This window comes from Macrobrachium nipponense, chromosome 7 (assembly GCF_015104395.2).
Source record: "Macrobrachium nipponense isolate FS-2020 chromosome 7, ASM1510439v2, whole genome shotgun sequence".
NCBI lineage: Eukaryota > Metazoa > Arthropoda > Malacostraca > Decapoda > Palaemonidae > Macrobrachium > Macrobrachium nipponense.
Window position 1 is genome coordinate 111,159,869 of NC_061109.1, and position 25,314 is coordinate 111,185,182.

Consider the following 25,314-nt stretch of genomic DNA (forward strand, 5'->3'; position numbering starts at 1 on the left):
CTGAGAGGCCGGCGATGGCTGTTCCTACTCTTCTCCAACTGCTAGTTCCACTGGGAAGGCGAGCGAGTATCCAATTCCTCCCCCATTCCCTCTCTCCTTACGGTTACGAGGGAAAGGGGAGGGATCCTACAGAGATTTCTCTGTAGGATCCCACGTTCGGGACTGCGCTACCGGGGGGGACCTTCGTGTCCTACCTGACGTAAGCCCCGGTCGTTGAGGAGGAATCCTGCCCCATTCTCGATTTCTACGGAATCGAGAGGACCACCAGCCGATATCGTTTGACGAATTCGGTGGGGGTTTCGCAGACTGCTTAGAATTCTACGAATTTCTAACGCATTCAGTGTTCGAGTTTTACGATCTCCAAACACTTAGGCGAGACCACGGTCCTAAGTGAGCGAGACGAGAATCCCCGATATACACGATAATCGGGAACCTCGTCTATGCTCGAATTCCTGGAATTTCTAGCATTGGGAAGAAGACTGCTGCTGAAGAAACTATCTCACAGTAGGCGACCAACCTGGACTAGAGAAGATCGGACGGGAAATATCCAGTTTGGCTTGAACTATCGTCTTAGTATTCTGTTCACCATTGAAGCTTTCCTTCAAGGAAGACTTCTCCTTCACTCTCTTTGATAGAGATCGAAGGTGGTTGATCTCCAATCCTTATTTTGTTTTCTTGAAGGAAAGAATTTAGGATGGAGATCGTTGTTCAGAATCCTACAAATATACTACGTATATTAACCTCGCGACATGATTCTACTAAGCAGTTGAATTGTCCGAGGGGTAGGCGCATATCCTAGTTAATCTACGGATTGCGACTTATAAGAGAAGTATCTAATTGAACTGCAACTCGGGGTTGCCTGCAACCTCCCAGGGAGTTTTCAGTTTCATTTTAATTTTTTTATATACTTATGGTTTTCATATATTCAACTTACCGTGCAGATATATACATAGCTATCGACTCCGTCGTCCCCGACAGAATTCGAATTTCGCGGCAGGGCACGCAAAAAAGTACGCTACAGGTAGGTCAGGTGATCTACCGCCTGCCGCTGGGTGGGCAGGACTAGGAACCATCCCCCGTTTTCTAATCAGATTTCTCTCTGTCGGCTGGGTAAGGTAAACTATTGTTTTACTTTTCCCTTGTCCTGATTTGGATTTTTCGTGTTTCAATCAGTCCAATCGATCTTCTGGGCCGACTTTTACAGGGAAGTACTGGATCCGGTGGTTTGGCATACGTTTTTAATAACTTTTTAATAACTTTTATTGAATTAACTTCGAAGTTTTCAAAGAATGAGGATGTGTAACTACCGAAGTTTTCGGTAGACAATTACATAGTTTGCAAGAAAGGGAATATAAATATTTATTCATTGATAAAGTGTAATAAATGTTAGAATTTGATTGAGGAAAATAAGGTAACTTCCTATTTGAGGAGTCAGAAAAACTAGAACTAGATATGCTTTCTTTAGAAGCTTTAATAGCCCTCGTTCTGACAAGCAGTTAGAATATTAACAGTACTAGTAGTGTTGTTTCCTCATCACCTTCTTACTTCACAGAAAACTACAAATTCATTTGCAATTTGAAGATAAAGGAATGTAGCTCAAGATACGAGCTATTATAAGGTAAGAAGTGATTATAGTGTTCCCCATTGCAATAGAGGGTGCGTCCTGATCGGCTCTGTCTCGCTCCCAGGCCTAGACCTCTTCCAAGCTCCCTGGCCCGGAGGAGAAGGAAAGTCGAAAGCCGTACGGAGGTTATGGAGAACCCCCACCGATCAGGCGTCCCCTCGGCAGGTTCTGTAGGACGTCCCAGACTGCCAGGGATAGCCATTGGAAAGGCATCCTAATTCAATGTGTTCCCCTTATTATTATCGTCTTGACGAATAAGGAGAAGAAACATTCAACGGCGTAGATTAAATGAAGATGCAAGATAATCTCGTCTGGCTATCGGAACCTCAGAAGAGACGAAGAAAGGAAGACATCATTCGATAACAGTTGCGGTAGAGGCATTGCCCTATCCGGGTTCGTCCCCCCGTACGGTTGGACGGGGGGGAGCTCTATCCCATGGGGGTTTGAAATAGTTATTTCAATAAATTCCTCATCGGTACATGTATATGAAAATATATCTATTCTGAGAAGAACGAATTAGATATTAAAGAATATTTGTTGATCGAATGAATTATATGGATCTCGTTTAGTGAGTACACATATATATATAACTTTTAAGCTTCTAGCTCCTTGGGCATGAAGCTCCGGTAACGAGGCTCAATGCGCCTAAAGCGTCTGAAACAAGGCGCAAAGCGCCTGAAACGAGGCGCAAAGCACCTGAAGGGCCACCTGATATAGCGCAAAGCGCCTGAAGCACTATGAACCAGGATCTTCATCGGAAATGGAAGTCCTTCTCATTCAGAAGAAAGGGAGGGCTATGTCGAAAATGGAAGTATTGTCGAATTCTAAGCAAGAACAAATGTACAAGAGATCGGAACCTTCCGCACAAGCGGAACCTTCCAGAAAGGCGGAAGATTCCAGTTTCGAATAACCTTCCAGACGTACAAGAACTTTCCAGGCGAGGATCGCCTTTCAGATGCTCGGAACTTTCCAACAAGAAAACCTTTCCAAGGGCGATACGTCTGCTAGGATCCAGGAGTATTCTGATCACGATACTCCTCCTAGGCGCCAGGAGTAATCGTGAATCGGAACGTGATACTCCTGCCAGGTGCCAGGAGTGTTCCGATCACGATACTCCTCCCAGCGCCAGAGTATTCGGAACGCGATACTCCTGCCAAGCACCAGGAGTATTCCGACGAGCACGATACTCCTCCCAGGCGCCAGAGTATTCGGAACGTGATAAAATCCTACCAGGCGCCAGGGAGTATTCCGATCACGATACTCCTCCTAGGGAAAGCGATACTCTGCCAGGCGCCAGGAGTATTCCGAGCACGATACTCCTCCCAGGGCGCCAGAGTATTCGGAGCGCGATACTCCTGCCAGGCACCAGGAGTATTCCGAGGACGGGAGTATTCCGATCGCGATACTCCTCCCAGGCGCCAGGAGTATTCGGAGCGCGATACTCCTGCCAGGCGCCAGGAGTATTCCGAGGACGAGGAGTATTCCGATCGCGATACTCCTCCCAGGCGCCAGGAGTATTCTAGGCAAAGATACTCCTGCTTAGCGCCAGGCACTTTCTCCTACAAGAAGAGCCTGACACCGCCAAGAGTCCTCCAGGCGAAAGGTGAAAGACATTCGAGGCTTCTCCTGATAGGGGCGGGAGTTGTCGCACAGGCGGGCCGTTGCCCTTGTCAGGATCGTCTTAATGCAATAAAAGGCAAGAGCAAGCTCGGCTTTTTCCAGGCAGGGACTCAAGATGTAGCACAGGCTGCCGTAGCCCTTGTCAGGTTAGAGTCGGTACTGCTAAAAGCCCTTCACCTTTCGAAAGGAAGCGCTCTCCTCCGGTTGCTCAATCTTGTCCCAACTTGAGGAATGGAAGTAGAGCAGAATTGTGAGAATAGTTTCAGTATTAGTAAGAGGATATTAAAATCATCCTCCTTCTAAAAAATAATGCAACCACCATTTACAGAAAGAGGGGCAATCGTTTGGAAGTTGAACAAGATTTGTACGAGCTCTCATTCATTGATTAGAGGCTCTTCCAGATAAGAAAGGGGCGTAAAATACGGACTTATCTCCAAGATAATAAAAGCTGAAGAGATTCTCTTCGATCCTCGGTTGTCATTTGCGATCTCTTTCGACTAATACTCATTCGGGATTATTGACGAAATGAACGAAGAGAGTAAGATTTCCATTCTTTCTCTGCATGTCGGAAAGGAAAGAGTGTCGTAGAAGGCTTGCTGTATACGACTACTGAATGACAAGTCATATACGCATACCATAGTTGCCTTTCTGGTTCGCTACGGAATTATCTATATCCTTACAGGATTTTCCTAGTAAGGACTTCGCTTAAAAGGTTTGTTACGACAATACCTACTCAGCTTCGGTATTTAACAAAGGTTGTTTGGCTTAAATTTGCATTATTGAGAGCTTTCTTAGACTCGAATCCATATATTTTATATATCCATTCATTGCGGGCGAGTAACTGCAACTCAGAATGAATGCAGCCAGGCAGTGAACGAGACGGCTGTAATTGTGAGCCATCTAGTACCATCCGGTTCTCGGTCGTGAACGGTTGGTTACATCTTTTCTCTCCTAAGGGGATCGAATGGCTTCACCGAAAAAAAATAGCTACTCCCCATACAATCAGGGACTTAACCACGAATTGAGGGGATTTTTTTAGGCAAACATGAATAACATCGTATTCGTTTTGCTAAGGATATCTCTCTGCCTCGGCGAGGAAAAAATGTAGTAGGAAATTCACCTTAAGATAACGATACGGTTAAGCCTTATGCACACACCGTGGTTAATTACAGCGTTCCTACTATCCTTACAAGAGTTTCCTAGATGAATGCTGTTTACCACAATGTGACGGGATTATAAAGGATTTTAATTCGGCAGAGCACGATTTAACATTTATTGGAAAGAGTTGTCAGACCCTGCGGAAAGTATTCACAGATCTCTTCGCAAGGCAGAGATGAACGAGCTTCTTATAGATTGCTTCCTTTTCCTCGAAACAAGAGAGGTAGCAAGATACGCCATCTTTAATTTAAATAGGGGAATAAACTTTAGTCTTTTTTCCCCTAGTTATATATATTCTTAACACATATTAAAATAAATGGGCGTCAAAGGAAGAAGTATTGATGCATCATTTTGGCAATAAAAAGGTTGGATTCACAGAGGTCAGTCACGTTCTTCTTTCAGCATGTGTCGGAAGGTTTTTCTAAGAGAGTAGAGATTTTATCGGAATCTATTATAAATATTGGACCTGAAAACCTATTCACTCTGAGTCTGTCCTGCGTGCAGACTGACCAGAAGTAATATGAATGAGGATTTTTTCAAGGGAAGCTTGATAATTCCTTTAAAATATGTTAAAGACATAGAGTTGCTGCAGATCGTGCTAGATAGAAAGGGAAACCTGTCCTCTTCCGATACCTCTGTGAACCACATAATGGTTTTCTTCCCTTTCAGAGGGAAGAATCACCTTGGTATTTTATGCTATCAATGAACACGTAAAAAGAGTATACTCTGTCTAGACAAAGAATATTAGAGTGGGTAGAGAATTAAGATCTTCGGGATCTTATACAATACCTCTATACGTAAGTAAGAGTAAGAGATCTTATACTTAGAATGGGATCCTAATTTGGGCCTCAGATTCCGTGTTCCGACAAGATGGAACTGCTCCTAATCAAATGTTTCTCTTTTGGTCCTAAACGATCAAAAGGACAAGTGAAATTTTGGGCTTTAGAATCTGGAATCAAATTCTATGAAGACTCGGCAATGGGTTCTGGCCAGCATAGTATGTTTGGCAAAAGAACTAAAGCCTTTTATTCCTGGATCAACGCTTTCAGATAGAGGTTTCGTTGTTGGTACCGGGTAATGTAGTGACATTGTCATCTACAGAAGAAGACAAGGTTTAAACGTTTACTGACAGAGTCTTTGGAACGCGAGGAGGGCTCAACTACTTCCCAAAAGGTTCAGAGAGATACATTCAAGAGCTAGAAATCAGGAGTCCTACCAATTTCAGCTCAGAATCTCTTTAAAATTCCAAGCTCCTTCCCTTCCTTGTCGGGCAAGGATAGGGAAGCTTCTGCAACGAGAAAACTCATCAACATGTAGGAGGAGAAACTCGTTAGCAACGGAAGTATGCAATAGATCCTCCTCGGAGGAAAGACTTGTCTCTCGGACTTTTGAGATTTCCTATCGTCTACTGGATGTAGCGGACTAAATTTTGATGATGTGCGGAGCAATTAGCGTCTTTGGTAGGAGTACTTTCTAAAGAGCCTAAACTCGTAAAAAGGATGACAGGCTTCCGATTAAGAGATCCAAATACCGATCTCCTGTCGGGAGCGACGAACCCTACAGGGGAGTTGTCGCACAAGCGGCCATCTCTGGGGGGAGCGATGCGTTAGGCAGGCGAGACGTGGGAAAGGAAGTAACTCCTGCCAAGCGTCGGCGCCAACTAGGAGCCAGGCGCCAAGTAGGCGCAAAGAGCCTGACTTTACTGTAGATCGTTTCTAGGCCAGATCTTCATCCAAGCAACAAGAGCCACTGGAGAAGAGAGAACTCCTGATAGGAGTATAGCGCCCGCTAAGCGCGAATATACTTGCCATTCGAAAGGCGCATTCCATGAGCGATACTCCTACCAAGCCACAGGAGTATTCGGAACTAGATGCGCCTTCCATAGGTCGAGAGTATTCGGGAAGAGTATACTCCTGCCAGGCGCCTTGAGTACTCTGACCTCGATACTCCTCCCAGGAGCCAGGAGTATTCTAGACTTTTTACTCCTACCAGGCGCCAGGAGTATTCGAAGCGCGATGTGCCTACCAAGCGCCAGGAGTATTCTGATCTTAATACTCCTAACAGGCGCTAGGAGTATTTGGAGCGAGATGCGCCTTTTCCAGTACGGCAGGAGTAATTCGAAGAGTTTTACGACTGTCAGGTCGCCAGGAGTATTCCAAACAGGATACTCCTCGCGCCAGCCAGGCGCAAGCCAGCGCTAGGCTTCATCCAGATGAGATCCAGTTCAAAGAAAGTCCTAGTCTTCTTTGAAACAATGGTGATCTCTAAAGCACTTCATAAGTGGACTTGATGATACCTTCAAACAGCTGAGAATTTAAAACGCTCTTGAAGTGCTAGCTTTTGCAAATTCTTGTTCTTTTCGTAACAATATGTCAGGAAGACATATTAGCTTTTAACATATGAGAGATGCAACTATGTGTTGACTGCTCATTACACGAAGGACTTCAAGTTAACCTACGAGAGATCCTTCTCTCTTGGTTTATACGTATCAGCGGATATGTTGCTGGGATAAGGAGCCGACACTGATCCTTTAATAATGAGTTTGAATTTATTTTAACCTCAGTGATTTTTTTTTGAGGTTTGAAAGGAGTTTGGGGGATAACTCTTTTTCAATTTAGCGCGAACCCTCATGTTAGGAACAGGTGATCGGGATCGGTGTTGCGCTCCTTAGTTGATGCCAATAGGCATAGGCATGTTGTCATATAAGCGGATTAGCACCCATTGACAAATGCCAATTAGGCTCGACCGAGTAAGTGGATAACCCCGACCCCATCGGTAGACCCACAGAATCTCTTGGCCACAGATCACTATCTTGCTAAGGCTCTTGAGACGAAGCAGACTCCTATGCAATAGCTAGGAAGTCAACCCTTCGTCTAGAAACGCAGAGGAAGCCAAGGTCTATAAATACCTACAACATATGTTGTTTACCTGTCTAGTCAGTAGTTAGCTGTCTCTTGCCCTCCACCAAAGGGTGTCAATCAGCTATGTATATATCTGACAGGTAAGTTGAATGTATGAAAATGATATTGTTATGATACAATAAAGTTTCATACATACTTACCTGGCAGATATATACAATTGAAGACCCACCCAGCCTCCCCGCAGGAGACAGGTGGAAGAGAGAATCTGATTAGAAAACGGGGATGGTTCCTAGTCCTGCCACCCACCAGCGCAGGCCGGTAGATCAACCTGACCTACCTGTAGCGTGTGCCGCGAAATTCGAATTTCTGTCGGGGACGACGGTAGTCGATAGCTATGTATATATCTGCCAGGTAAGTATGTATGAAACTTTATTGTATCATAACATATCATTTTGTCACGACAACACCATTTCAACTTTTATATTTACCGAATTCGTTTCGCCTAAATATAATTGCTCGAGCATATCTTTTATGCTCGGTAGTTCTAGCCGAACGCATTCCTTCGTGGAATATGGATTACCTGGCAACTCAGGATGACGAGTCAGCGAGAGCTCAGGCTCAACTACTGCGTATTGAACTGCCTGATAGCAGCTCAGTATCAGCTGGGCCTCCGATATGCACGGTCATGTATGTCTCTCTCTGCCCTGCTTTGATTGACTACCGAACCGTATCTCTGCCCAACAATCATGGACTTAGGTCTCTGATTAACGGGGATTCTCGCAATAATGAAGGACCATCTACTGCTGTGACGCTAGATCCATCGCCTTCGACAGTGCGAGAATTTTCACAGAGATATCTCTTGGACTCTTTCATCTTTCTGTTTGACCGCACGGTAACAGAAGTCTGTGAAAGTCTCCCGCTGCATCGCACTGCGATAATGCGAATGATTTTGCAGACATCTGAGTTTTGTCTTCAAAATATCTCTTATTCGTAGGTGTACAATTGTTCATTGTTCAACCGAATTACGAGATGTGTCAGAAGACATCGCCTACTCTCCGACCTGACAGCTCTACTTCCAAATGTTCATGCCCATGAGAAGCAGTTCTTCAGGCGGCTTTCCCCTGTGTTTTCATTACTGAAGAACACCCCGCGCTTTCATTGCAACTACGACTTCTCACCGGACAGCAATGAAATAGCGGTTTAGCGTTTTCAGTCATTTGTAAGCACAGGTTATGAATCTTGAGAATCCTTCTCTCGATTCATCTGTGAAGACGTAGGTTGCATTCAATATCTACCTTCGTCTTCAACGGTACATAGTGTTGTTTCTCCTTAGCTGAGATTCAACAACCTGAGAATGTTTTACCTTCAGGGACCTCGGTCTCTAGAAAGGCAATTGACTTTCGCCTGTTGGGCACATGCCTTAAGAGAATCATCACCTCGCTGTCCTGGCATTGGTGACAAACAAATACATTATTTGTTTGGTCTCTCGGCATAACCCTTTAAAGGCGAAGGTCACGTGACTTACTCGGATGCTTTGACAACTTGCCTCCTACCGAACGCAGTCAGTCGGCAGCTGTCAGAGCGTCCGAGTCAGTTACGAACTACGCTGTTTGACTTAGTTCGGTTGTTACAGAGGCATCATTACTTCGTTTTAAATATAGCTTGTCACAGTACCCATACCATTGACACCCACCATGGAGTGTCGGTGTCCTATCCACTACCGAGAACTTCGCTGCATGGGGATAGGAGGATGCGAGAGACTTCGTGGCAAACGGACAGACCAGTATGGGTACTGGACATCACCGAAGTGAGAAGAGGGATAGGTCATGCGACTATTTCCTTCTTTTCCTCTGAGGAACTGCATGACTTCTCCTGCGAAGTCAAGCATCCCAGGGGATGGGGATCCGTGACGCTCGATTTCGTACCGAACTTCGTAGCGAAGACCTCAGAACCCTTCGGTCCCTGACGATTGGTTCGAGTCGTTCACAATCCCCTCCCTAATGGACTTCACCGCCTTCGATGCGAAGGAGATGCTGCCTTGTCCGCAAGAACTTCTCCGTGGCGCAGGTACTGAAGGCAGGGGTCTGGTCAACCAGACCACTGCCCTTCCTTCTATACTTCGGGGATATTGCCCACAGGTCCTTGGATCTTTTTCCTTGGGTACCCGTGGTGGCTGCTCAACACGTTGTGTACGCGAACCCAGACCCTCGCAGGCTGAACAGCATCGAGTCCTGGTGTGACCATAAGATGGATAGGTGAATGAAGAGTGTGACTGGCTCCTCTTCCCACTCTTTTTCTTCCCCTCTACCTGTGGTTAGAGGGACACGGTCGTCACCCTGCTGATAAGGACAAAGATGCAGGTGAGCTACTCAACAGAGCCCCATCCTATCCCTTTCACTAGGGATAGGAGCGTATCTCCACCACTTCCTCCAACGGGGTGGGGATTGGAAGTGGATGCCAGCTTGAGACAAACCATACTTTATGTTGCCTCTTGCAAACAGGAACAAGTTCTTGCTTGCTGGTACGAAGAGATAACGCTTGCCTCTCTCTTAGTACTCGGCGGCCCAGAGGTCTGACCATTGATCCTGCGGTGCACACCCCGATCAATCGGACAGAGGCTTGGATCCCTCCCTCGCTCTTACGACCAGGGAGGCATTCCAGGGATGGACGAACACCAGTCTGTTCATCAAAAGACTCAGATTCCTCCCACCAAGAAGTGAGTCTTCCTATTGTTAAAGGACCGATGGTTTGTATTACGTATCGGAACAAATGACAATTTGTCAAAAATTGCATTTTTCCTAACTATACAAACCTGAGGTCCTTTACAGATAGTCCCTCCTCATGCCACCCCTCACTCTGCATATTTTGCATGGGCCAAAAGCAAAAGTGATTTGTTTACTCCTCCCGCGCGACTGTCGGACAGCAGTTAACTACCGTTCTTCCCCTTGTTCGAAGCTTCGACCGTTCCAGCTGCCGCTAGCTACTTCCTATTGTTAAAGGACCTCAGGTTTGTATAGTTAGGAAAAATGCAATTTTCGACAAATTGTCATTTTCCTAACCGCTCAGGCAACAGCGAAGAGGGTTAGCGAGATTCAAGCCATGAGTAAACATGTGGGCTTCAGAGAACACAATGCGGTGTGTTCGCTGAGTCCCTCGTTCTTAGCTAAGAACAAAAACCCGTCCAACCCCTGGCCCAAGAGCTTTGAAATCAAGGGGTTATTAGAGATCACCGGACGAGAACCAGAGAGAGTCCTGTGCCCTGTCAGGACTCTCAAATTTTATCTGGCGAAAACCAAACAATGTAGAGGTCCGTCGGACAACCTGTGGTGCTCCGTCAGGAGACCAGAATTACCAATGTCGAAGAACACCCTAGCGTTCTTCTTAAGAAGCACTATCAGGGAGGCTCATTCGTCCTGTCCAGATGGTGACCTTAGTCTTCTGAAGGTTAATGCTCACGAAGTCAGAGCTGTAGTGACTTCGGTGGCTTTTCAGAAGAATATGGCACTCAGTGATATCCTGAGTGCCACATTTTGGCAAAGCAACTCTGTGTTTGCTTCACACTACCTCAGAGATGTGAAGGCGACATACAAGAACTGCTACTCACTTGGACCATACATTTCCGCAGATACAGTATATTGGGGACGTGAAGCGGCACGAATCCCATCCTTTAGAAAATGGATAAGTGTGCTTTTAATTTATGGTACGTATTGGTTTTTTATGGTTGTAGGGTCGGCCGCTTGAGGCGGACTTCCCTTTATTTAGCCTAAAAGTTATGGGACTAACTTTAGCTGGGCTAGGTCAGGTGGTATTGTTTATGCTTCGTTGTCCTCAGGGTATGGTCAATATGGTCTAGTCGCATTGACAGATCATCTAGAACTCTCCAGATAAACAGGTCACTACCTTGCTGGAGACTCTAGTAAAGCAGAAGCAGGCTTGGGTGACAGTAATCATGAAGTCAGCTATGCTAACAGGTAAGGAACCAAGATGTCAGTCATCTGCATGTAATGTGTTTCCAAAATCCTTCTATTCTGTCCCTTCCCACCTCCAAGGGTGGGATTCAGCTATATATATATCTGGCAGGTAAGTGTCATGAACAAAATGATATTGTCATGATACAATAAAGTTTGTTCATACTTACCTGGCAGATATATATAATCAAGTACCCACCCTCCTCCCCTAAGGGGACAGTGGTCTAGAAAAATCTGAATAGAAAATGGAAATGGTTCCTGATGCCCGCCTCCCTGCGGCGGGAATGGGTACTAACCACCTGGCCGACCACTACGTGTGCTGGGAGTTTTGAAATTCTGTCGGACGTCAGAGAATACAGCTATACTATATATATCTGCCAGGTAAGTATGAACAAACTTTATTGTATCATGACAATATCATTTTTACTGCTGTTTTAACATGCATGGCTGATGTGAAACTTTCCCCCATTGTTATCTTTAAATGGAAATTGATGTCTAAACAAAAATTCCCAAATGGTATAGTTGTCAACATTCACAAAAACCTAATAATGCAAATGGCACATGGTTACTATGTTTGTATTTTATAATACGATGTAGTAATATGAGAATACTGTACATACATTATTATCGGGTACAGTGAATGAAGCATAACTTTTTAAAAGATCCATGAAAAAAATGCATATTCGTTATGTTTCTGTTTGTTCATGAAACTTACCTGACAGATATATATATAGCTGTATTTTCTGAAGTCCGACAGAATTTAAAAATTCGCGGCACACGCAGTGGGCGGCCAGGTGGTAGTACCCATTCCCGCCGCTTGGAGGCGGATATCAGGAACTATTCCCATTTTCTATTCATATTTTTTTCTGTCGCCGGTCGGTAAACAACTGTTTACAGACCTCCGCCTAGGATTTTGAAAACTTCATTAGCCCACTTAAGTATCCATAATTATTCTTTCGATTATTAACTTGATTTGTGGCTAGGCATACGCTATCGTAAATTTTTTCATTGCATTTGATGTCTGAAGCTAGTTAGCCTAGTTTCAGACTTTGTTGTCTGCATGGTAAGGTGAGGCTACCGGAACTTTCGGTAGACACTCGCTTAGTATATATGACGTTTACATGTTTTCTTTGCATAAGTTCAATGTAATTAGTGTAATGTGTGACTGATTACGGAAGAAGGAGGATTCATTTACGCATTTTAGAGCGTGTTAGAATCAGGAGTTTTCCTCCACAGTAAACAGAAGTTAGAAATAATGAACCTTCTAACCTCCTGTAGATTTTATTTTGCCTAACCCTGTGGTATGGCTTACGGGCCTAGTAGAAGTGTCTGCTAGAGGATTACATCAAGTAATCTTAGACTAAAGTGCTCTCTCTCCAATCAGTGTTGTGAAGTGTAGTGCCCCTTGTGTTGTGGAGGGGGCGTCAGATCGGCCCCATAATGCCTCTAGGCCTGGACCTCTGTCGGACTCCCAGGACTCAGGGAGAGGGCATGTCGAAAGCCGCAAGAGGGTTACGGGGGCTCCCCACCGATCTGGCGTCCCTTCGGCAGAACCTGTTGACGCTTCCCAGGCTGCTAAAGATCGTGCACGTGCACGAATCTTGAAGGATTGCTTCTCGTCCTCCGAGGCGTCCTCCCCACACAGGGGTTGGAGTTCTCGGAAGGACTCGCGCCCCCTAAAGAAGCTTTAGAGAAGAGGACGCTTCACGTCCTCTCTCTCGTCACGAGAGGATGAAAGAGTAAAGAGACCATATTTTCCCTTTTAGAAGAATGCACTGGCTCTTTTCCTAAGGGACATTTAAGGAGGCTCATTCATCTTCCCAGAAGAGTGATTTGAGCCTCCTGCGAGTGAACGCTCATGTATACATCATTTATACATTATTAAGGAGGCTCATTCATCTTGCCAGAAGAGTGATTTGAGCCTCCTGCGAGTGAACGCTCATGTATACATCATTTATATATTATTAAGGAGGCTCATTCATCTTGCCAGAAGAGTGATTTGAGCCTCCTGCGAGTGAACTCTCATGTATACATCATTTATACATTATTAAGGAGGCTCATTCATCTTGCCAGAAGAGTGATTTGAGCCTCCTGCGAGTGAAACAACGCTCATGAATTAGAGCTGTTTCAACCTCGCTAGCATTCCAAAAGAATTTGGTAATCAAGGACATTCTTGATTCCACCTTTTGGAGGAGCAACTCAGTATTCGTCTCCTCTCCTCATGGCGCTCCGTATACGTTATGTAACGTTCGCTTTACTTCAAAAAAGCAAGCTGATAAGTTGACGGCCGGCAAGCTGCTTTGCACAGTCAAACAACTTATTGTCTCTGGTCGGCATAAGAAGGGCAATTTAGACGTGAGGAAGCTTTTGGAGGTGCTCGACGTCCTATAAGTAGAGACATTCTCCAGACGCTCGGCAAGCACCTTGCGGAAGAACGAAAGCCATACGTCTTCTTTTAGTGTTCACACTCTTCAGGAGCAGAGTGCGGCTCTCCATGGAGACTCGCATGAGGACGTACCCTTAAAAATATTCAACGTCATACGCAAAACGCGGTTCGTCATAACATTGAGATGTTGGCAAGGTCGCTCCGCCCCCAGGAACGCCTCTTGGCGGGCCTTGCATGCATCAAGGCGCTCAACGAGTTCCTCTCTGAAACGTCGTTCAGAAGACTTGGTGTTCTCTGCTCAGACACGCTCGTAGCTAAGCAGGACGTTTTTTGAGGACGCTCAGCAGGACGCTTTCCAGGACGCTAAGCAGGACGCTTTTGAGGACGCTCGGCAGGACGCTTTTGGAGGACTCTCAGCAGACGCTTTCCAGCACGCTTTTGAGGACGCTCAGCAGGACGCTTTTGTGGACATTCGCCAGGACGCTTCGGTGGAAGCTCGGCAGGACGCTTTGCGAGAGAAAGGACTTGTTGAAGGCGTCTTATTTGCTGTTGAGGACATTTCTTTACAGAAATTTTTAAAAGGATTCGGAGTTAGCGGAGAGACATACCCGAATTTTTTTCTTCGATCCCTCTTTCCTCTTCATCGATTTCTTTGAGAATCGGGAAGATTATATACTCGGATTCCTGGGTGACTTTCGGTCATGTTAAAGGGTTTTCCCCTATTAGCAAAGTGCTAATAGTTTTGTCAAGTCAGGACGTTTTCCCCATTGTCATATAAGTGGGGGACCCCTCATAAATGGGGTAGTTCTCATTGACATAGATTTTAACGTTTTTATCGTTTAAGCGGATAAACTCATTAACAAATTTCGGAAAGAGCTCTCATTCATTTTCAGAGGCTCATCCGGGGTTAAGAGAAAGACTTGTAGACTATCCAGGAAGTCTTTTGTCCAATATCATAAGAACATTGAACGGTCTTTTTCGATCCTCGGTTCTCTCTTGATGATCTCTATTCGAATATTACTCCCTTTTCTTGGAAAAGAGTCCTTGGCAAAAGAGTCAAGGAGTTCTTTTAAAAGTCTCGTTCATTAGAACGTGGACAGTCGTTTTCCTTTCTTTCTCTCTTCCTCGTCGAGGAAAGATGTAGTAGAGAATTCGATGTTCAAATTACTACAATACTTACGTAGTTTATCATTGCGTCATTTTGCTAACGCATGGGTCAAGTCATATACGCATATCGTATTTACCTCTGCGGATAGAAGCCGAAAGAACTGTTGTTCTAATGTATTTATTTGACACTCCCTTCAACCTTCCAAGAGTTTTCGGAGTAAGAACAACTCTTCAGGTATTGTTACGACAACACCAACTCAGATTCTGTATTTAGCGAATTCTGTTTCGTTTAAATAGGCCTGCTTGAGAGTTTCCAATTGCTCTATAATATCATACCTATTCCTTCGTAAAGGGAGTAGCTGGCAACTCAGGCAGATAGTATTCTGTTCACCATTGAAGCTTTCCTTCGAGGAAGACTTCTCCTTCACTCTTTTTGATAGAGATCGAAGGTGGTCGATCTCCAATCCTTATTTTGTTTTCTTGAAGGAAAGAATTTAGGATGGAGATCGTTTGTTCAGAATACTATAATATACTACATATATTACCTCGCGACATGATTCTACTAAGCAGTTGTATTGTCCGAGGGGCAGGCGCATATCCTAGTTATTCTACGGATTGCGACTTAGACGAGAAGTATTCTAATTGAACTGCAACACCAACTCAGCTTCTGTATTTAGCGAATTTTGTTTCGTTTAAATATGCCTGCTTGAGAGTTTCATACCTATCCCTTCGTAAAAGGAGTAGCTGGCAACTCAGGCACATAGTGCGAGACGATGAACAAGGCTGCTGTTACTGTGATCTACGCAGTACCGGCTAGCTCGGTGTCATGCGCGGTTTTGGTTACGTCTCTCTCCCCCCCCCCCCCCCTTGCGGGAATGGCTGAATAACCGTCTCTCGCCCTACAATCATGGATTTTAGCCTCGGGTTGAGGAAATTTCTAGTAATCTTGAATGATCATGCCTGCCGTTTACTTAGAAAATTTCAACAAGATATCTCTTATACTTGTTCGGTGCGGGTTTACCGCACGGTAACATTCTGTACGAATCTACCGCGGCATAGCACTATAATAATGCTCTCCTGCTTATGCAAAGCGCAGCCTTATTTAGGGAAGGAAGCAGGCTGAGTGAGGGAATGGATGAGTTTGCTGGGGACCATTTCCTCGCTGGAGAAGCTTGTTTTCCCTGAATAAACAGCAATTCAGACCTCTACAAATTTTCCTCACGAAGAAATTGGAATAACATCAAAGATCTTGTAATTCTAATTTTCTCTCAACGGCTTGAGGATCACCTCGGGTGATAGCGGAGGGTGCCAGACATTCGAAACAGAGAACAGATGTTCTGGCACATTGTCTGAAAGAATTGGAAGCCAAATTGGTCGGCTCTCCAGTTCCTCGAAGGGTGAGTTTGGATCGAGTGGCCCAAATCATCTCGGATAATTTATCAGCTCTCTCATAGCTCGAGAAGAGAGAATTGGTTATGGGCTTGGGCACGGAACGTAACGATCCTCAAGAGGTTCGTTAAACTAGTGCACGTCCGTGCGGGTCTTCTCGATCGAAGGCAACAACTACTGACGTCTGAGTAATCCTCACTTAGAAGTATGTCGAAAGTGAGGAGAGACTGAGGGCGTCCTTTCGTTAAGTTTTTCGTAATATTAAAGACGAAGGAGCTTCCTCTTAAGTTGTTCCCTTATTCATGATCCTAGAGGATTAGCTTTAGTCGCCACATGTTGGCCTCTAAGAGGTTGGATTCACAGAGGTCAGGTAATTCAGAGAATTGTCCAAAGACCCTTCCCGAGAGAATCGGTGTAATCTAACATCGTCACTTAGTGAAGTATCTATATCTCTCCTCTCTGAGTCTGAAGGCGTTCAGACTATCGAGAAGCGATAAGATCTTCAAGATTAATGGCAGTCTCTTGGCCAAGGCAAAGCAGTGCTGCCTATTTTCAGTGTTCAATCGGAGGGGGCCGTTTCTGGAGATAGTGAAGGGAAATGACTGTTCCTCCACCTCGACCTCTGTGAATTTCGTTATGGTTCTATCTTTCCGTATGAAGTATGAGATAAGATAGAAGTCCTAACTATTGTAGAATATGCAAATATGTTGTTGACGGCCTCTAGGCTCAGAGATTCGGTTCTGTCAAACAACAAAGCTTCACGATCTTTGAGGTCTGTGGAAATCTTGAAATTCTCTGGATCAAAGGTTCCGGCATGGAACTTAGACGTAGTCTGAGTTTCTGATGCCAAAAGCATTTCGAACCTATCCTTTCTGCGAACTTAATAAACACGTTGACCAGAAAGGCTAATATTCTAACCGCTCTAGCCACGGCAAGGAGGGTTAGTGAGGTTTTAGCCATCATCAGAGGTTTTGGCTTTAAAGGACATAATGCGGTCTGTCCTCTAAGCCCTTCTTCTTGAAATAACAGAAAACCTGTTCCTCAACCCTTGACCCGAAGGCTCGGAGACCAAGGGTATGGCACAAATTATTGGGCAAGGGCATTAGAGAGTCCTGTGCCCTGTAGGGTCTCTCAAGTTTTATCTTGATAAAACTATGAAAGTCAATGTCAAACTGGACAATCTGCGGTGTTCCGTAAAAAGACCAGACTGTTCATGTCCAGAACACCCTGGCATTATAGCCAAGGAGTTCTTTTAAGAGGTCTCATTCATTATGTTTGCATAAAAGATTGAGATTTTTTTCTTAATATGAATGCTCAAGAGGTGAGGGCGCGGCCTCGGAAGCATTTCAACAGAGCATGACACTCAGTAAACATCCTGAGTGCCCACGCTTTAGCGAAGCAACTCTGGGTTCGCTTCACACTCCCGACAATCTGGCGGGTTGTTCCGTAAAAAGACCAGACTGGTTCATGTCCAAGAACACCCTGGCATTGTAGACCGAAGGAGTTTCTTTTTAAGAGGAGGTCTCATTCTGTTATGTTTGCATAAAGATTTTGAGATTTTTTGTCTTAATAGGAACTGTCATCCAGTAGGTGAGGGGCGCGGCCTCGGAAGCATTTCAACAGAGCATGACACTCAGTAACCATCCTGAGTGCCACGCTTTAGCGAAGCAACTCTGTGTTTTCGCTTCACACTCCCGACGGGATGTGAAGACGACATTTCAGATCCATAAGTCGCTAGGACCATACATATCCGTAGATATATTATTGGGTGCAGGAAGCAACACGAATCCTATCCTATAGAAAAGGGATAGGTGTGCTTTTAACTTTGAAGGGTTGGTCGCTTGAGGCGCGTTCCTTTTCTTTAGCCTAGAAGTTATGGAACTAACTTTGATAGGTTAGGTCAGGTGGTGGTTTTAGCTTCGGTGCCCTCAGAAGTATGGTCATATGGTCTAGTCACATTGTGGTCACGCCCCCGTTGACAGATCATCTAGAGCGCACCAGCATTACAGGTCTCTACCTCGCTGGCAACTCTAGTAACGCAGAAGCAGACTTTGGTGACAGTAATCACGAAGTCGGCTATGCTAACAGGTCAGGAACCAAGATGTATATCATCTACTTAATTTAGTTTCCCAAAAATCCTATTCTGTCTCTTCCCACCATCCGAAGGTGGGATTCAGCTATATATATATCTGTCAGGTAAGTTTCATGAACAAAATGTTATTGTTATAATACAATTAAGTTTGTTCATACTTACCTGGCAGATATATATAATTAAAGTGCCCACCCACCTCCCCTCAGGAGACAGTGGCACTGATAAATATGAATAGAAAAATGGAATAGTTCCTGATATCCGCCTCCCAGCGGCGGGAATGGGGTACTACCACCTGGCCGCCCACTGCGTGTGCCGCGAATTTTTAAATTCTGTCGGACTTCAGAAAATACAGCTATATATATATCTGCCAGGTAAGTATGAACAAACTTAATTGTATTATAACAATAACATTTTTATATTATGATACTGAAATGTGATTTTTACATATGCTAATTTTATATCCCATTATGATGCAATCCCCATAAAATTACCTTCATTAGGTCTTCCAAAAGTCACATGATACATGAGTATATATGGTAACCAAAAGCTAGCCTATATACAAATGGTTTTGTAATTTAGCAGTCGTCTTATACTACAGATGTATGTGATAAATTTATGAAAATTTCCCATAATTTTTTACCTTGTCTTATTTAAAGGTTGTCTTATACACGTAAATAAATGATAATTGATAAGCTAACTTGAGGTACAAGAGTTCATTGCTGTTACTGCGATATTGTCACTTTTTATACATTGCTTGCTGAGTACAGTTTTAGGCCTATAGTTAAGGCTGTCTGTACTTGAAGGGAACAACCATGTCTACTCTTAAGCACCAGTAGTGTTCACATTTTAGTTTGCATATTACCAATCACTTATGGAAGCCTTTTCTCTCTCTCTCTCTCTCTCTCTCTCTCTCTATTGTTACTTATGTAAAGATCATGGTCAGTCTTTCCCCACTCATGTACATTAGTTTTTCTAGCTTATGAATCATTCTGGAATTTCCAATACTGTCTCAGTGGTGTATTAGTTAAACAGCTTCTTTCCAGGCATTCTAGCTGACACCGTGCAGTGTATTATGCTAAGGAATTAAAGCTAAGTAAGCAGATAGTTGTTCATGTCAGAAGATGCCCTCCAGGATTTTGCTGATATATAATTAAGGACTAACCACTGATTTTTTTTAGCCTCTTTGGACATTAGAGTTTGAGTAAAGTAGTAGAATGTTTTTATTTAAGGAAAATAGATTATGTTATCATTATTGGCTTCTAGAATCTTTATGTAAAGATTTGATAGGAATTAATACACACTGGTAGTTTTTTAGCAGTACAGGAGTGTATTGTATTGTGTGTGATTCATGTTGATATACGTAAGCCTGCATAGCTGTCTGATTTACTTTTATCTCCCTTTTTTTTTGTTTCAGGGGTGTTCCACTTCAATGGCAAATATTGAAGGTGAGGAAAATAGTATATCTGATGCCAAAACTTCTAAGGATAGCCCTAACAACAAGAACTCTGAAATAAATTCTGACCCTGTGGATATGATTGGGAAAACAGCTAACTCGGAATCAAATAGTGACTCTCAAAAAGCAGAAAATACGCCAAATTTAGACCTTGCCCCATCCAAAAACTCTGACATAGGGCAGGATGAGGAAGTGGAAGATTCAGGGAGCAAGGAGCAAGATACGAGTAAGAAGCAACCCACAGACCAAAGGGACTACGAGGTTAAAGATGGGAAGTACTATTATACAGACTCTGAAACTGGTCATAAGTACATGTATGATGAAAGTTCTGGAGAGTGGGTGTCAAGTAGTGATCATCAGGATGTGAGTACAGATGAACAAGGAAGAACTTATTATCATGCACAAGGCATGTACCTCTGCCAAGATCCACAAGGAAATGTGTTTTACATGGACAAAAATAATGAGTGGGTGCCTTGGGGAACAGGAACAGAGTCATCTACCACTGAGATTAAAAAGGGAGAGGAAAATAACAAATGGTATTTCCACCAAGGAGATGATACGTTTTATAGGGATAAAGTTTCTGATGCTGTTTATAAATTAAATAAAGACAACAATGAGTGGGAAGTGTTTGAAGGAGAACTAAAGAAAAAGAGACCTCGTATTAATTCAGATGAGGAGTTTGACACAGATGAAGATTCTGACGAGGATGTTTGTACTGGTTCAGCTCCTCCAGGTGCAAAAAATGACCCAAACATTGACTATGATGGTTATGTGTACACCAAACGAGATCCAACTGATAATATGGTGTATGAATGGGACACAACAAGAAGAGCATGGTTTCCAAAGGTGAGGTTTTTATTTTTTGTTTATTCATTTTCAGGTTCCCTTTTCATGTGCTGAGTTTGGTAGACTAACAGTTTTGGCTTTTGAGTATGCTATTTTATAGTATTGTAATTTAACTGTGCAAAGTTTCATGAACTATTGTGAAAGCAGTATGAAAATATATAAAAGGAGTTGTTGATTGAGAATTTATAATAAAATTTTCAAGTGTCCTTTAAGTGTTAAGAGATACATGAACATTAAGGATTGTATATGCTTCTACAGTACAGTACAGTTGAACCCCAGTATTCTTACGTCATCTGTTCCAGAAAGTCTGACAAAAACTGAAGTAATTCCTATAAGAAAAAATGTAAATCCCATTAATCCATTCCAGACACCCAAAAATGTTAGCAAAAAATACATTTTGTTCATGAAAATTACCTGTCAGATATATATATAGCTGTATTTTCTGACGTCCGACAGAATTTCAAAACTCGCGGCACACGTAGTGCGGCCAGTGGTAGTACCCATTCCCGCCGCTGGGAGGCGGATATCAGGAACCATTCCCATTTTCTATTCATATTTTTTCTGTCGCCGGTGCTGGAAACAACTGTTTGCAGTACCTCCGTCTAGGATTTTTGGATTATCTCGCTTTAAATTATCTGGATTGACTTTTGGTATCGACTTCTGGATTGTTGGATTGGCACGCGTAATAGTGGATTGGTTTTTTATTTTGGATTGGCTTTTCTGTGTACATGATGTCGGGATCAAGTACAGGGAGTTTCAGAGTGTGTGAATGTAAGGTGAGGCTTCTTAAACCTTCAGTTGATCCTCACACAGTTTGTATGGAATGCAGGGGGCATGTTTGCTTGGTTGATGATCGGTGCAATGAATGCAAGGATTTGTCAGATGATAAATGGAAGATGTATGAGACCTATCGGCGTAAATTGGAGCGCGATAGAGTCAGGAGGTCTTCCTCCAAGAGCAGTTCTACAAAAGGTAAGGAATGTAATATTTCTCCTCCTCTAACACAGGTAGATTTTGTTCAACCTAATCCTGTTTTGTTGCCTTCGGGCCCTATTGCTGTGTCTGGAGAAGGTAACGCCCTTTCTCTGATTCTCGAGTCTATTCGCGCTCTTGAATCGAAAATGTTGGCCTTAGAAACTGGCCCTGTGAAAGTTTGTGATAGTGCCCCTAGTGTTGTGGAGGGGGTGGGCGTCAGATCGGCCCCATAATGCCTCTAGGCCTAGACCTCTATCGGACTCCCAGGACTCAGGGAGTGGGTATGTCCGGAAGCAGCAAGAGGGTTACGGGGGCTCCCCACCGATCTGGCGTCCCTTCGGCAGGCCTTGTTGCTAAGTCCCAGGCTGCCAAGGAGCGCGCACGAGCGCGCGTCCTGAAGGATTGCTTTTCGTCCTCCGAAGCGTCCTCCCCGCGCAAGGGGTGGAGCACTCGGAGAGACTTGCGTCCGTTGAAAAGGACTTTTCGTTTTGAGGACGCTTCACGTCCTATGTCACCGCTTTCTTCAGAGGACGCGTATGACGCTTTTCCTCCTCAGAAGAGAGGTAGAGTCTCAACCGACGAGGACGTTGGGTTGCGCGCACAGGCGTGTTCCCCTGAGATGCAGGTAGCTGTACCTGCGAGAAGGAAGGAGGCGTCCCCTCGCCCCTCGCCTTCTCGCAGGGTCAGTCCTGCCCCTTCTTCTTCTTCGTCACCTACGAACAATATCCTTTTGTCCCTCCAGGACCAGATTTCGTCTCTCATGGCTCAAAGGACTCGCCCAGCAGCAGTCGAGCCTAAGCGGAGAAAGGACGTCAGGCTGCCCGTCAAGAGGACGAAGCAGTCTCATTCTCTCTCGTCTCGTTCGTCTCTCTCTCCGCCTCCGGATCGTCACTGTTCTCGTTCTCCGAGTAGATCTTTCGCTCACGCTTTGGAAGACGCTCGGCAGGACGCTCGCCGTTCGAAGCAGGACGCTTTGCGCTCTCGGCAGGATGCTTTTGAGGACGCTCGGCAGGACGCTCGCCGTTCGAAGTCACAGGACTTTTGCTTTGCTCTTCGGCAGGACGCTTTTGAGGACGCTCGGCAGGACGCTCGCCGTTCGAAGCAGGACGCTTTTCGGACGAGGCAGGACGCTTTTGAGGACACTCAGCAGGACGCTTTTGGCGCCTCTCGTCAGGAAGCTCGCGCTTCCTCTCGTAGGGACGTGTCTAGTAGTTCCCGTTGTTTCAAAGGACGCTCTACGTTCACAAGATGTCCGTCCTTCAAAGGATCGTCGTAAGGGCGAGTCCGTACCTGAAGCGGTGACTTCCAATCAGCGGAAGTCTTTGTTCAGGCCTAAGCCTGCTGGACGTACGCCCTCTCCGGATGGACGTTCTCCAGTTCCTCTTAGAGAAGAAGGGGAACTTAGTAGTCCAGCGAGTTCAGTCGAAGAAGAACCTCCTGTAGCTTCGGCTGGCTCAGACTATAAGGTTCTTGTGCGGTTGTTACGTTCGTCCTTCGGGGATAAGTTTCAGCCGGCAGCCCCTAGGTCTCCTCCCTCTCAACTTTCGTCTTCTAAGTCAGTCAAGACTCCTGAGTTTGTCGAAATGAAGACGTCGCTTTCAACCAAGAGGGCTTTCAAGAAGCTCCAAGATTTTATGTCTCGAAGGAAGGACCAGGGCAAGACCACTTTCGCCCTTCCTCCCTCTAGACTTTCCGGGAAAGGAGGCATTTGGTATGAAACCAAGGAGGACGTGGGGGTAAAGGTTCCTTCGTCCGCTCTTGGGGACTTCTCCAGTTTAGTGGACGCTCAGAGGAGGTCCCTCTTATCTTCTGCAAAGGTGTCCTGGACTCCTGTGGAGACGGACCACCACTTGAAGGGACTGCTGCGCACTTTGGGTGTCTTTAATTTCTTAGACTGGTGCTTGGGAGTTTTGGACCTTCAGTCTAGAAGCCCTGATTCTCTCAGTCTGGGGGAGCTGTCCAGCGTGTTGTCGTGTATGGACAAGGCCGCCAGGGATGGTTCGGAAGAGCTGGTTTCTCATTTTGGAACAGCTTTCCTGAAGAAAAGAGCTCTTCTATGTAATTTTACCGCTAAGTCGGTTTCTCCCGCTCAGAAAGCGGAATTGCTCTTTGCGCCTCTTTCGGACCATCTCTTCCCCCAGGCTATGATAAAGGATCTTGCGGCGAGTTTGCAGGAGAAGGCGACCCAGGACCTCTTGGCACAGTCTTCAAGACGCCCAGCAGTTCCTTCTACATCTTCATTCGTTAAACCCCCGAAGAAAGTCAAACCCTTTCGCGGGGCACCCACCTAGAGAGCAGCTCCTCGAGGGAGAGGTTTTTCGAGAGGAAGAGCTTCATTTAAGCCAAAATCCACCAAATGAAGATCTTGTCCTTCAGACGCCAGTCGGGGCCAGGCTGAAGTTCTTTGCGGAGGCATGGAGGCAGAGAGGAGAGAGGGGCGAACCCTTGGACTCTCAAGATCGTAGAGCAGGGGTACAAGATCCCCTTTTTACATCCTCCTCCTTTAACATCAACTCCCAGAGACCTCTCTCCGACTTATCAGGGAGAGAAGAAAAGTATCCTTTTCGATCTTTTAGATCAGATGGTCGAAAAAAGAGCGGTGGAGCAAGTCTTGGACCTGGGGTCACCGGGCTTCTACAACATGATTTTCCTGGTGCCGAAGCAGTCGTCGGTTGGCGCGCAGTCCTGGATGTGAGCAGGCTCAATCTTTTTGTGGAGAAAACAAGTTCAAAATGGAGACGCCTCAGTCGGTGCTAGGAGCCTTGAGACCTGGCGACTGGATGGTGTCTCTGGACCTGCAGGACGCTTACTTTCACGTCCCCGTCCACCCTCTTTCAAGGAAGTACCTGAGATTCGTCTTAGGCAACAAGGTTTGGCAATTCAGAGCCCTTTGTTTCGGTCTCAGCTCGGCCCCGATGGTTTTTACAGTTATAATGAGGAATGTAGCGAAGTGGCTCCATTCTTCAGGGATCAGGATATCCCTCTACCTCGACGATTGGCTGATCAGAGCGTCGTCGAGAAGAAAATGTCTGGAGGACCTTCAGTCGACGTTAGCCCTAGCAAAGTCCCTGGGTCTTTTGGTCAACTCCGAAAAGTCGCATCTGACCCCGACACAGTCCATCGTGTATCTGGGGATTCAGATGGATTCAGTGGCTTTTCGGGCGTTTCCATCCCAGGAACGTCAGCAGCTGGGTTTAGAGAAAGTCGCAGCCTTCCTAGGGAGAGAAGCTTGTTCGGCGAGGGAATGGATGAGTCTGCTGGGGACCATTTCCTCGCTGGAAAAGTTTGTCTCGTTGGGAAGACTGCACCTCAGGCCTCTTCAATTTTTCCTTGCGGAAGAATGGAAGGCGAAGGAGGACCTGAATGCGATCCTAAGGATCTCAAACACAGTGAAAGACCACTTAAGATGGTGGCTCGACCCTCAGAAGTTGCGAGAGGGCTTATCCCTAAATCTTCTGAGCCCCGACCTAGTGTTGTTCTCAGACGCTTCCATTTCCGGTTGGGGAGCAACACTAGGGGGGGAGGAAGTGTCAGGCTCCTGGAGAGGGGAACAGGTAGCCTGGCACATCAATGTAAAGGAACTGGCAGCGATCTTCCTGACGCTGCAGTTCTTCGAAGACAAAGTGTCAGGCAAGGTCATTCAAGTCAACTCGGACAGTACCACAGCCCTTGCATATCTAAAGAATCAGGGAGGAACTCACTCCAGATCCCTTTTTCTCCTTGCGAGGGAAGTTCTGCTATGGGCAGACGTAAGGCAGATCAAGATCCTGACGAGATTCGTGGCAGGGGTACAGAATGTCAGGGCGGACCTTCTCAGTCGTCGAAATCAAATTCT

General features: G+C 45.2%; 1 protein-coding gene across 2 annotated transcripts in view; it reads left to right on the plus strand.

Moving 5' to 3' along the window:
* The window catches only part of LOC135217379 (17S U2 SnRNP complex component HTATSF1-like), a 173,052-nt gene that overhangs the window by 24,177 nt on the left and 123,561 nt on the right, over positions 1–25,314 (plus strand). For both annotated transcript variants that reach the window (XM_064253224.1, XM_064253223.1), the window contains exon 2: positions 19,620–20,504. In XM_064253224.1, coding sequence (XP_064109294.1) covers positions 19,635–20,504 — 870 coding nt within the window. In that variant the 5' untranslated portion in view covers positions 19,620–19,634. The remainder of the gene's footprint in view (positions 1–19,619; positions 20,505–25,314) is intronic.